The following is a 12,937-nucleotide window of genomic DNA, read 5'->3' as shown; positions in this document are numbered from 1 at the left end:
AATATGATGTACTTGTATGCTTTGTAGAAAAGACTACACCTATTTTTTAAGATTTTGAAATAAAGTTCTCTTTAGCCACTTCATTTTTACAAATGAAAATGTGGGGCCCCTGTATATTTGATTTTCTTAACTCACTTAACAGAGCATTACATAAATATACTGTCCTACATAAAGCCCTTAAAAACAGAATAATTTATAAAAAAAAAACAAACCCAAAACCCAACCTAAGCTATTTTTTAATGTACCAATTGTGAATGAAAATGACAGGATAAAATTTTGAGTAAAGAATACAAGGTTAGATGTTTATACTCTAAGTAAAACAGGACCCTGAAATGTTGTTACTTCCCTCAGTAGTAAATCTGTGATTAATATCCTTGGATGACTTTGATCATGACCACATTCAAGAAAGAGAAACTTTAATATTTTGCTAAGTTTGCAGGCTGTTAATTTTTCATTTTCACCTGGGTGACCTTTACACAAGACTTGCTATCCTCTATTTTTCTTCTGTGTTTTACAAGTACTTCTCCTGTTTGAGATTTTTTTTAGGTACGCGTGGACTATGTGTACATTTTGCAGTTTCGTGTAGTCTCATGGAAGCTGTCAGTATTGTAAATGCGCTCTTACATGGTGCAGAAGGCAAGCCAGCTTTGTAAAAGCTTTGTTTGAGAGGATGTGAAACAAGCAAAAGGCCAATTTTCCATTCCTTTCAAACAAAAGGGCCAAAAGAGTTAGGATGAGGTCCAAACCCCAGTGACCTCTGTGACTAAGGCAAGTCATTTAACTTTAACTGTTTCCTTTACAGTTCATTCAGGCTCATTCCACCTACCTTTAAAGTTTTTGTGTAGGTAAGGTGTGCACATTTCCTGCCACATGGTAGGTACTCTCTGATGATTTAAGAATTGCTGGGTCAATCTAGCTAGACAACATGTTGGCCCAGTATCTGACATAGATCTCTTTCCAAAAGGGATGAAATGTATAGGCCCTCCTTTTAAATATCAATACTTAGTAGCTTATTTTTAATGATACTATTGAGTGAAGTTCCCTCCCAAAGTTTCCTTTAAATGTGTGTGACAATGTGTGTTTACATTTTTCAAGTTATGGACACCCTGGATCTTTACTGGGCTTTTTGGTAATTTTTTGATGATGGAAAATCTCTATTCTTTCAACATCAGTGGTGAAATGATACAATTAAAAAAAAATCTTTCCTAGAACCAACATTATGCCAAGTAAGATATAACTTACATGAACATGTATGTAAATGGCTGTCCCAGTAGGACCTACAAAGAAATGTCATTTTTATTAATGGATTTGGGCTGCTTAAAAATTTGTGTAAGACTTACAATATTTTTTATGGCTGAAATTCTCAACATCAAATACGCCTTCATTTTTCAATCTACTGGCCAGTGTAAGAGGATTCAAAATAACAGAACTTAAGGACAGAATAAGTCATTTACAGTTAGCATAATACAGTAGAAATTGCCCTGAGCAAGGAATTAGAAGACTTGAAGTTCTGGCTCTGCCACTAACTTTCCAGGATGACCTTGGGCAAAACATTTCTCTCATCTGTCAAATGGTAGGACTGATCTCATTAACTTTAAAATTGTTTTAATTGACTTAAAACAATAAAAAAAGCTTCTGGGAGTTAGTTGTGTTAAGCACCACATGGTATAGAAGGACTGTCTGAAGGTAGTGTTTTTCAAACTACAGTCTAAGGACTACCTGAAGAAAGACTTTTTAGGGTACATATTCCTGTCATCTCCAAGGTTAGTCAGAATCTCCTAGTGGGGGGGCCAAGGTTTCTACATTTTTCAGAAGTTCTTCACTGTTTTTTATGCACCCTAATGTCTGAGAATAATTTGCTCTAAGAGCATGTGATTAAAGTAAGAAAGGCTAGAGTGTTTTAAATGACTCCAGAAAATTCCTTTTACACACGATGTCAGTAAATGTGGAAGGGACCGAGGAAAGTGGTTTCTTTCTGCAGAGTAGTCAACCTTGTGCTTGACTCCTGCATAATGCTTTTTAACTTCCTGTTTTCCATAACAAAACCTCAAAAAAATCTTCCTATCAGAACTTAGTCTTAACATCCAGTCAGCTAATGACATCAGCTTGAAAGGAGGATGGCAGTTCTCCCTTCACTAGTAACAAGATAGCTGAGGAGCTTCTATCACCTGGCTCAAAGAAGAAAGACAAGTAACATACAATCTGTTTATACTCCTGCTTCTCCTTTGATCCCAATAATATGTCATCCTGTGTGAGTCAAATGTGACCAGAAATAAATAACAAAATAAATACCATTACACTACACTCATCGTTGGTCAGATATTGTACTGACCAATAAAAATATCCTCTTCTGTACAACAGAAATGACCAGCATCCATTCTCCTCTTCTTTCCTTTCTAATGTTAACAGAAACAGATTGCTCTAAGAGCAGATAAGAGAGATTTTTAAGTTCATACAAGTAAAATAAATTACAAAGAGATGTGGTGATATATTTTCTAAAGTTTCACAATGAATAAAATCCTTCACTATGAAAAATTTGTATAATTTTAACAGGAAAAGTAAAAGACTATCTAACAGTCATGAGAATAATACCATTATCTGTGCTCATTAAAGAGAAATATAACAGCAACTTTAAGAAGCCAAGTATATTGATACATGAAAACGAAATTTGTTTCAATGACCAATATGCTAACATCAGACTTCTGGGTTTTATTCACTGCTGGTGTCACAGGTTCTCCTATACCAATCCAAAACTCCTGCCAAATGCCCATAAGATTCACATTTTTTAAAAAGAGAGAGAAAAGGAGAAAGAAATTTGACAAGAGCTGCCATGCAAAAATAACCAAAGGAATGAAGTTCAGAAGTACAAGCTCAGCAGGTGCAGAGGAATGCTGGAAACGATGCTGCTGCATAGAGTCTGAACCGCGGAGATGCCTGTGTGATGCTGGACACCCAAGCACTCAGGTCACAAGTGTGTTAATGGACCCATAAGAACCAGGATCTCTACCCAAACTTATAAGATCTTCTAAAAAGACAGTACTTCACCTAAATTGAAGTAATTCAGTAATCAAACACCAGAAGAGTTCCTTATTTGATGTAAGCTGTGCCTAAAACTTTGGCTGATATAAAGAAACTCGCCCACTAAGGCACCCTGAGGCAATCTGACAATGTGTAGGAGAGAACTTTGTTGTCAGTACCACGTCATTATGGGAGTACAAAGAACGAATCACTCGAAGGGGACTGGCTTCATTGGGCAAACAGTCAACAAGTTCACTGCATTGTTTGTCGAATCCCAACAAGCGGATCCCGTAGCCATGAGGGGAAGAAATCATTCGCCCATCAGGGCTGAAGCAAAGTTCTTTGATATAACCCCTGCCTACATTGGCTTCTTCGATGTAATGCGTCAGTCGTAGTGAACAACGAGGAGAGACAGGTCGCACCGGAGCACCTTCCTGGAATTCATAGACACACGTCCACTACAGGAAGAGATTAGAGACAAAAGTTATAGAGCCCCAAATAACACTACAAAGATTCCCTATTTCTTTTTTTTTTTTTTAAAGATTCCCTATTTCTTATAGGCTCAACATAACACAAAAGTCACAAAATAGTGGCAAGAAATCATCCAGATAAATGCTACTCCCTTCCAACAAACTGAATTTCATAAGCCTCGGACCTTCTAGTCTTTACAAACCAAAGCTATTCTGTCTTTGACACTTCAAAGCCTTTTGTTCCTGAACGCTCTGTGACTTCTGCAGTAATAGAAAACATTTCTTTTTCTAAGAGCAACAATCTTGATATTTTAAAAATGTCTAGGGACCATCCAAAGCCCTAGGATACCTCTCACTCTACATACTTCAAAGGCTTGTCTCTCCTTTGATTTATAGCCTCTACATGTAGCCAGTGAGACCCTAAGAAGACTCCTGCTTTCCAGAGTGATAAGAATCATATGGTCATTTAAGACCTTTCCCCCTCATCATCTGTCCAGTCTCTTTCTTACCCAGAGCTTCCCCTTGTTTTTAAAAACAGAAAATTATAATATTAAATTTGCTAAGCAAAGTCTCATATTTAGCCAGCTTAATTAACTGAGATGTCTTGGTCCTGCATTTACTGTATGAGGATTTTTTTAGTGTGAGATTAAAGAGGCAAGTATTAATAAGGTGGGCACAAACTGAGCTGATGATGCTTTTAAAGAATCTCCCAGTTTGCCGCACATAGGTAGAGTGGGGAAGAGTTCACAGGGGATAAAGATACCATTAAACAATAGAGGTGGGCAAGTTCAGAAGTAGAATCTCTGACTGTGTGCTCGAGGCCAGGGACTGTGTCAGTTTCTCACTTGCAGGTCAGCACACATGACAATAATAATCTGTCCACTTAGCCTTGTTGAAAGTGGAGCTGTGCTGCTCATACCTCTTGATCATCAGTGTTGCTTGAGCACCGAAGAAGAGTGGCCCAACCTTTTGGGTGCAGCTGTAAGGATGTGATACAGTTTCCACGGTCTCGCTCGCCAGGTACTTCAGGGGTTAAGACTTCAAGACTATTTCGTGGTGAAACTCCTAAGAGAAAAGAAAATAAGGTTGTGGGATTTGTACTATCAAAAGAATAAAGCAGTTCATCAATGCTTTTATTTCTGGCAGCCACCTCCCATACCTTCTTGTCTTAGTCTGCCCCTTACACTACCACAGGTAAAAGAATAATATAACCCCCTCAATATATAGGTATATGTGTAGTTAGGGTAAGAGCATGGGGAAAGTGTAAGACTAGACTCAAAGAATCTTACAGAAACTAAAGAACTAAAGATACTATAGCAGAAATCACCAATGACTAAAGGCAAAAGTATGAAAGCTGACTAGGAGTCCTTTTGATTTGGGTCTGTACCTCAGAAAGCTCATTTCTCTCCATTAAGAGACATTTCTTGAAAGGAATCTATGAAGGGGAAATCGAGAAAGCAAAGGGTCTTGAAAAGGGCCTAGAAAAGTAAAAGATACTCATTCTCATTCTAGAGCAAACAGTGCTCTCTACTCCAAAGAAAGACTTCGAAGCCATGAGAATATCTTTAAAGAAATAAACAAACAGCAATTATGTATGTAAAAAGCAATACTTCTTATGCATCTGAGGACAGGGCTATAAATAATAGGCCTGGAGCTCTGGAGATAGAAAAGGATACTTCAAATAGAGGCATGTCAAAACAAGAGGTGGGAGATAACGCAAACCATACATATATCTGGTGACTCTGCTAAGCCTCAAAATTTCCTTCTGTCCAGCCCCCAATGAAAAGGATTGCTGTTATAAGCCAGTACTAAGAATGAGAGTATATTATCTGGCTCAATGTGTAGAGATTCACATACATATACAATGTAAAGAAGCAGCTTAGGAGTCTAATACCAAGAGAAATATTTCATTGCTTCTCTGCCTGTAAAAGGAATTGCTCTGAAAAGAAAGGAGCCCTTTCTGTCACACCCTAAGTGAATTGTTTCTTGGGCAGATATACTACCTTCTTTTTAAAGGTTCCCTTTACATTGCAGAAACAGTAAAAGAACCTGTGAATCTCTAAATTATACTGTTAAAATGCAATCTATAACCAAGTAACAATTTCACATGTTATTGAACTTCAATAATTTCAAAGAAAAATTCCCATTTCAAGAATTAGTTTGAAAAACAAAAGCAAAAGCAGAAAAGAACCCCATTCTAATAGTTAAGGTTTTCTCCCTGTGCTCCTTGGAGAGTCTTCAGGAGCTGACAAAAGGGGTAACCAAGATTTAGCAAGAATGGAAATGAGCTGTGGAAAAGCCAAGAGTCAAACTCAAACCTATGGTCTTTGCATGGATTCCAACTCATAGTCACACTAAAAGACAGAGGAGAACTCTCTCACAGAGTTCCCAGAATACACATTTTATAAGAGCAGACTACTGCTTCTTTTTCTCAAGGAGCAACCTGTGGGTCTGAACCACAGATCTTCTGGTTAATAATTGAACCTTAACCGAATAAGCTACCAAGGATACTAGGACTCCCTGATTTCACCTGAACTAAAACAGCTCCACTCTTATTTTGCTAATTCCCTAGGAATCTACAGCAGATTTTACTTCAAAAATAATGTTCTAATTTTGAATTGAATTACAACATTGCCAAAGGGTGGTAGTGACATGACTTCTGAAGACACAGAATTTCTAACATTCAGATCGATTTCACCTATAAGCCCACTTCCCAACCTTCATCCTCTCTTTCCACCCTCTGATTTTCTTCTTTTCTCTGTTCAATCTCCCCATACATCATCTCTTCCCCCATTCCCAACTCTCTATAGCATGAAACTGCCATATATTTGTGTTTACCATTGGTCAACAACAAGCAAGCATCTTAACTATTCCTTTCTTCTTAAATTAAGTTTCTTTTTCTTGTGGATGGCTTAATCAATAAAGATTTTTTTCTCAATGATTATTAGGAGCCCTTGTTTCCCATGGCCAAAGTAGAAGGTGAAGAACCTGCAAAAGAAGTTTCTGCTACAAATCAAAGGAGAAATGTTACACTTCTAGGCAAAAAACTTGATACTTAAGGGGAAAAGTCTTTAACCTTAAAGTGAAACATCACATGACAGTCTTCAACATTCAGAGGAAAATAGATAGGCCATAGGTTAATAAGGGCTCTCAAACTAGTCTATGGGTATAAGCAGCCATGCAAAACAATCAATTATGCATTTACTGAGTACCTACCAGGTGAGGCAACTCAGAAAAAACAAATTCAAAATCTTTAAGAAATCATCCCTGCTTGTGCTCGCTTCGGCAACACATGTAGTAAAATTGGAACGATAGAAATCGTCCCTGCTCAAAGATTAGACAGGAAACTTAGGGGGCAGTAAGTGGATGTTAATGGGGAAAAAACAACTCAGAAAAGGAGGGTGAGAAAGGATTATAGAACACTTGAAGAATGCAATCACTACCACTGACTCATACATGTAAACTGGTACACTGGTCTGTGTTCTGCTGTATATATTCTCTACAACAAAAACAAACTATAAAAGAAATCATCCTTGCCCCAACTATTGAGGTAAGAGACACTGGTCTCCAAAACATGATTCAAAATAGAAAAACACCCTGGCTATCAATACTCAATTCACAATTATGAGGACAAACAACAATGCTCGAAGAGCTTCTGTGTAGATTAGCATGCAGAGGGAAGACAGATGGCGTTTGCACAGACAGATGTTAGGCAGGACAGGCTGGGCAGCTAGTTCTACCAGAGTGGCTGGAATAAACTGGCAGAAGCAAAGTGGGGTCAGGCCGTAGCTCATTTTATTTTGTAACCCCTGGGAAGCTGTGAGGAATTGCATAGATAGAGAAATAGCAGAGCGGAAAGCCTAAAGATAATAATCAGGAAACTTTCAAAGATCTGATAAACTCAACCCTTTATATTTCTAAAGCACATTCATGCATAATCTTATTTCATTTTTATAACATTGATTTGAATCTACATTTCCCAACTACTTCCTCTCCAAACTACACCAAACTAAACCAAGTCCAGGTAGTAAAATCAAAGCTCAAATTCCAACAAAATAGCTAAGCCCAAAATATCAATTCCTGGAGACTTTGGTTTATGCTTTGAAAATGATGGATGAGGGGCAAGCAATAACCTCACTGCTACCAACATTTATTGTCATGGATTAAAACCAAACTAAAGAAAGCTATTTGGTAGCATTCCTAGTTGTAAAGATTAAAAAATCCGATTTTTAACCTACCTTCTCTTTGAGAGGCTCGGGACATGTGTTTCTCAGAAGGCGAGTTAGAATCACTAAGATGACAAGGTGAACCAGAAACTCTAGGACCAGATGAACTTGACGAAGTAGTCAAATCTTGAAAACATAAAAAGTTCTAAGATAAACCTGGCATAACTCTGGTTTGTAGTCTCTTGACTTTTTAATTACCTACTTGAACCATGTATTTAAAATTCACCTGAATCATGGTAAGTACCTGCTCACATAAAGCTGGAACAAGGAGGCAACGCAGCTCTTTGAAGTGTCCTAACGGTCAAGTTCTTTTCTAAAATCTTTCATACCAAAAATTTACTTATGTGGAAAAACAAATGGGAAAAGAAAAATATAGGAGCTCTCTGGTTCTCCATTATTTCTGTAGTGAAAGGGAACCAAAAAATTAAACAAAAAATCTGAGCTGTTTATTAGCCTGCTGTTTTATGTTAGTGTCCAAACAAGCCCATTATAGAGAACATGAATAGTTAGCTCCTTCCTAAAGCTTACTGAAAATTTCTATTGTCATTCTTGAAATGATGTAAACACTATCTTTGAAATAAAATAACAAATAGCTGAGTTTGATATAACATTCCAAATAGCAAAATTCATGACATCACATTTTTCTTTTTCTTTTTTTTTTTTTTTTGACATCACATTTTTCTAATGGCTCCACAAATCTGTGGGGAATTCTTACTAATAGCCTTTAAAAGACTGAAAACTTGTTTTTTCAAAGAGGGCCAACTAAATTTTCCAAGTCTCCATTTCTCGCTATGTTAACATTTATTGTCAGTGTTTAATCTCAGAAAGAGAAAAATAGGCATTTCTAAGTTTAGGATAACTGTATATGAGTATTTATGAAATCATTTGCTCTCAAATAATTTGGTAAAATATCAATTTCTACTTTCATATTTTTAAAAAAACTGGGTAACTGCTATAGTACTTCCCACATATTCCCAAAGAAGTCTCCAGATGTAGCCCCCTGCACACAAAAGAAAGATTATTATTCAACAATATTATGCTGCCTTTTTTGCAATTTATGAACACAGTGTTTTCAAAAGGTTCAATTTTTTTCTAGGTTTCTATTCATTATTACAATATTATAAATGATAGAAATGTTCTCAGATCAGCCATCTTAAAGACTAAAGGATAGCTTAAATACAGCCTCTTTAGTACATAATATAGATTAAATGTAGTATTAAGTTCTTCTGAGCTCCAAGTTCACCTAGACTGAAAGAATAAGCAGCAGAAGCCTTTAGCAAAAGGTTAGAAGGGTAGCAATTATTTTGAAAATGCTTATAAAGATTATTTTGAAAGCGTTTAGCAAATAGCCAAAAGGAAGTAAGAGGTAGAAGTTTTTCCTGTTCATTTATGATGCAGAGGCACAAAATAATGTAGTGTCTGAGACACATACAGGTCACTGTACTTATAAAGAAAAGAGCTATGACTGCATTTACCAAAGAATCTCTTCATTTCCTTCCTTTCTCACATTGTTCTCAGAATGGAAATATATCCTATCCCTATGTCTGAGTCTTTAGAAAATGTTTTTCAAAAGAAGAAAGATAATCCTTACCTGAACTTGATGTCGTTCTTCTTGCTCTTAAAATAGGATAGCTGCCTACTTCTAATGACTTGGTTAAATCAAGATCATGCAAAATTAAGAGATATCCAGAGGAAGTTGAAATCAACATTTTAGAACAATCTGGTGTTAATCTCATTCGCATGAGAAAACGTGTGTGAAAGAATTTCTTTGGTGGACACCCATCTTCTGTACACCTATAAATGACAATGATCATAATTATAATGGTTTCATGAAAGGCATATATTTGCCCCTTAAACAGTAATTTACAAAGTGTATTTATACACCTAACAATTTTTTTTCTCCACCATTCCTCTGCCATCTCCAACTTTCCCTTTTTAGATGATTCCCTTTCATTCGGAAATATCTTTCTTATTGCTCTCCAGTCAGTTCTAACCTTCTAGGGGTTTTCCCAGGTTGTATACCACATGGGAGGAAAATTGTCCATCTTTTCCCCCTGGAACCAATGGTGGATTTGGGCCGCCAAAGACACACAGCCTTTGGGTTATACAGACTACACTACCAGAGTGCTCATCCTTAAGTGTACCCCTCAAAATTTAAGGAAGATTTCTTTTTTTTTTTAAGTAAGACTTCTTAAACTCCTCCTTTACTGTTCTGAAATAGCATAATTTCATTCTTCTTTATGAATACAGGTTTAGCAGAGTATCTATCATTAGGTTCATAGTTATTTCCTTTTGTAGATTGAGGATAATATTCTGCCGAGTTCTGGACATTTAAGTCTTCTATCAGTCTACAATCACTTTGGATAATTTATCCATTCCTGCAACTGGTTTAAGATCTTACTTTGTCCTTGAAGTGGAGTAGTTTCACTCGGATGGGTTTTAGATTTTAAAATTTATTTATTGTTGCAGTTTACTGCCTCTGAAAATCCACTGAAAGGTCAACTAAGAGTTCTGACTGGAATGTACATAACAACAACAAGGTAACTGATGACTAGTCATGTGGAACACTTTTTTTATGTGCTTTTAGTCATTTCTTTCACCTTTAGTGAAATGTGTATTCATGTCTTCTAGCAATCTTTAACTGGGTTATTATAATTGAGTTCTAAAAGTCTTCTACATATTTTAGATACAATGCCTTTATCAGAAATATTTTACAAATACTTTCTCTTTGGAGCTTTTCACTTTCTTAATATCTTCTGAGGTAAAACAGTTAATTCTAATGTAGTCTAATTTACCTTTTTTTTTCTTTTACCATTTATGCTTTTGGTGTTACAGCTAGAAATCCTTGGCCAATTCAAGGTTATATTAAGATTTACTTCCATGTTTGAGAAATTATATTGTTTTACTTCTTATTCTTAGTTCAAAATCCATTTTTAATTAATTTTCATGCTTCTTTGTGAAATAAGAGCCTAATCTTTTTGCAACCAGTTAGATAGCCAATTATCCAAGTACCACTTATTTAAAAAAAAAAAAGACTATCCTTTCCCCACAGAATTAACTTGCCACTGTTGTAGAACATCAGCTAATCATAAATATCTCAACTCAAAACTCACTGTTGAATCAGACCTGACTCATAGATCAGCTGCCCAGTGGGTTTTCAGAGGTTGTTATCCATCGTTTTCCTGTAGAGTCATTCGTGGATTCAAACTGCCAGAGAGGCACTGCCTTTGAGTTAGCAGCACAACTACCCACAGATGAGGACACCAGAGCCCCCTAATCATAAATTTTTAAAAGAGAACAAAGGGAACTCTGGTGGCCTAGTGGCAAGAAGCTGCACTGCAATCCCAGAGGCATGCAGTTCAAATCCACCAGATGCTCTGCTGGAGAAGGAGGGGCAATCTCCTCCTCCTGTAACAGTCAGATTTGACAGTATACACACACAAAAGAAAAAGTAAAAAAAATTTTTTTTTAAAAAAGAGATAACAAAGAAATCAAAACTCATTGCCACTGAGTCAGAATTGACTCATAGCTAACCTATTGTGCTTTTATTTCTGAACTCTATTTTGCTCCATTGATTTACATGCCTAACTTTATACTACTGATGTTGGTAGGTACTAGTGAGTTGAGTATGACTCCTAACTACCCTGGAAAACAGAAACTTTGCCCTATTTTGTGCCATTTTCACAATCTCTGCCATGCCAGTACTATGCTGTCATAATTACTATGTCTTTGTAATAAATCTTGAAGTGAGAAACAGGATTCCTCCAAGACTGTTCTTTTTCAATATTGTTTTGGCTATTCTAAGTCTTTTGCATTTTCATTAATAGTTTAGAATTGTTGAGAAAAATAAATTGCAGCTGAGAGATTTTGTAAAATCTATACTCACTAAAATTCAGTGCTCCAATTCATGTTTCTGTTACATAAATGATCCAAAGATATATTGATTCCTGAATTTTTTATTTCTTCATAACAGACTGGGATCTGATAATTTAAAAGTGTGGTGGCACCAAACTTAAAATTTTTATATATCCAGTTGTTTTAAATAAAACCCCAAAATAAAATCTGTAGTTATTTAGAGCTTCCCTACTTCCATATCCTATGAAACTACACCAAACATCAACTAGCCATGTTGTTGTTAGGTGCCATCGAGTGGAGTACGATTCTTAGTGACCCTATGAACAAAAGATCTTAACCTGTTCTATCCTGTGCCATCCTCACACTTCCCAACACACAGAGCCCATGTGGCAGACACCGTGTCAATCCATCTGGTTGAGGGTCTTCCTCTCCTTTATTGACCCTCAACCCTTCCCAGCATCATTTCCTTCTCCAAGGAATAGCCCTTCCTAGCAACAAGCCCAAAGTATGTGAAGCAAAGCCACATCATTCTTGCCTCCAAAGAGCACTCTGGCTGCACCCTCTTCAAGACATATCTGTTCGTTCTTTTGACCATCTATGGGATGTTCAGTGCTCTGATCCAACACCACACCTCAAACGCATCAACTCTTTTTCTGTCATCCTTATTCATTGTCCAGCTATCAGATGCAAAGTAAATGATCCGAAAGACTATGGCCTGAATCAGATGCAATTTAGTCATCATTGTTGTTGTTATATGCCATCAAGTTGTTTGCGACTCACAGCGACCCTATGTACAAGAGCCCTAAACGCCGTTCTATCCTGTGCCAACCTCGCTGTCTCAAACACATTCATTCCCACCACAGAATCGATCCATCTCATTGAGAGTCTTCCTCTCCTGCGCCATTCCTCCACTCTCCCAAACATGAGGTCCCTCTCCAAGGATCAGTCCCTCCTTCCAACATGCCCAAAGTATGTCAGACGAAGCCTCAGAATCCTTGACTCCAGGGAACATTCTGGCTTCACCCTCTCCAGGACAAACCTGTTTGTTCTCCTAGCAGTCTATGGTATATTCAATACTCTTCTCCAGCACCACAACTCAAAGGCATCAATTCTCTATCATCCCTATTCACTGTCCAATTCTCTGGTGCATAGCACGTAATTGCAAAGACTAAAACCTGAAACAGGTGCACCTTAGTCTCCACCCTGACATCGTTGCACTTCAGTACTCTTTAGAGGTCCCTCACAGCTGACTTTCCCAATGCAATTCGTCTCTTGATTTCCTGGCTGCTGTTACCAAGAGTGTTGACCGTGGAGCCAAGTAAACTAAAACTGTTAACTATCTCAATCTCTTCACCATCCATACTGATG

At 37.1% G+C, this 12,937-nt stretch overlaps 1 protein-coding gene across 1 annotated transcript in view; it reads right to left on the bottom strand.

Moving 5' to 3' along the window:
- Window positions 1–2,808: 2,808 nt before the first annotated feature.
- The window catches only part of DCAF10 (DDB1 and CUL4 associated factor 10), a 46,088-nt gene continuing 35,959 nt past the window's right edge, over window positions 2,809–12,937 (bottom strand). Inside the window, exons 4-7 of the mRNA XM_006886864.1 lie at window positions 9,306–9,508; window positions 7,727–7,840; window positions 4,408–4,553; window positions 2,809–3,476 (exon numbers count right to left, since the gene is read on the bottom strand). Of these exons, the coding sequence (XP_006886926.1) occupies window positions 3,108–3,476; window positions 4,408–4,553; window positions 7,727–7,840; window positions 9,306–9,508 (832 nt within the window). The 3' untranslated portion in view covers window positions 2,809–3,107. The remainder of the gene's footprint in view (window positions 3,477–4,407; window positions 4,554–7,726; window positions 7,841–9,305; window positions 9,509–12,937) is intronic.

The sequence above is a fragment of the Elephantulus edwardii genome, unplaced genomic scaffold, assembly GCF_000299155.1.
Source record: "Elephantulus edwardii isolate Elephantulus edwardi_28Jun2011 unplaced genomic scaffold, EleEdw1.0 scaffold00052, whole genome shotgun sequence".
Lineage (NCBI taxonomy): Eukaryota > Metazoa > Chordata > Mammalia > Macroscelidea > Macroscelididae > Elephantulus > Elephantulus edwardii.
This window is presented reverse-complemented; position numbering and strand designations above follow the sequence as displayed.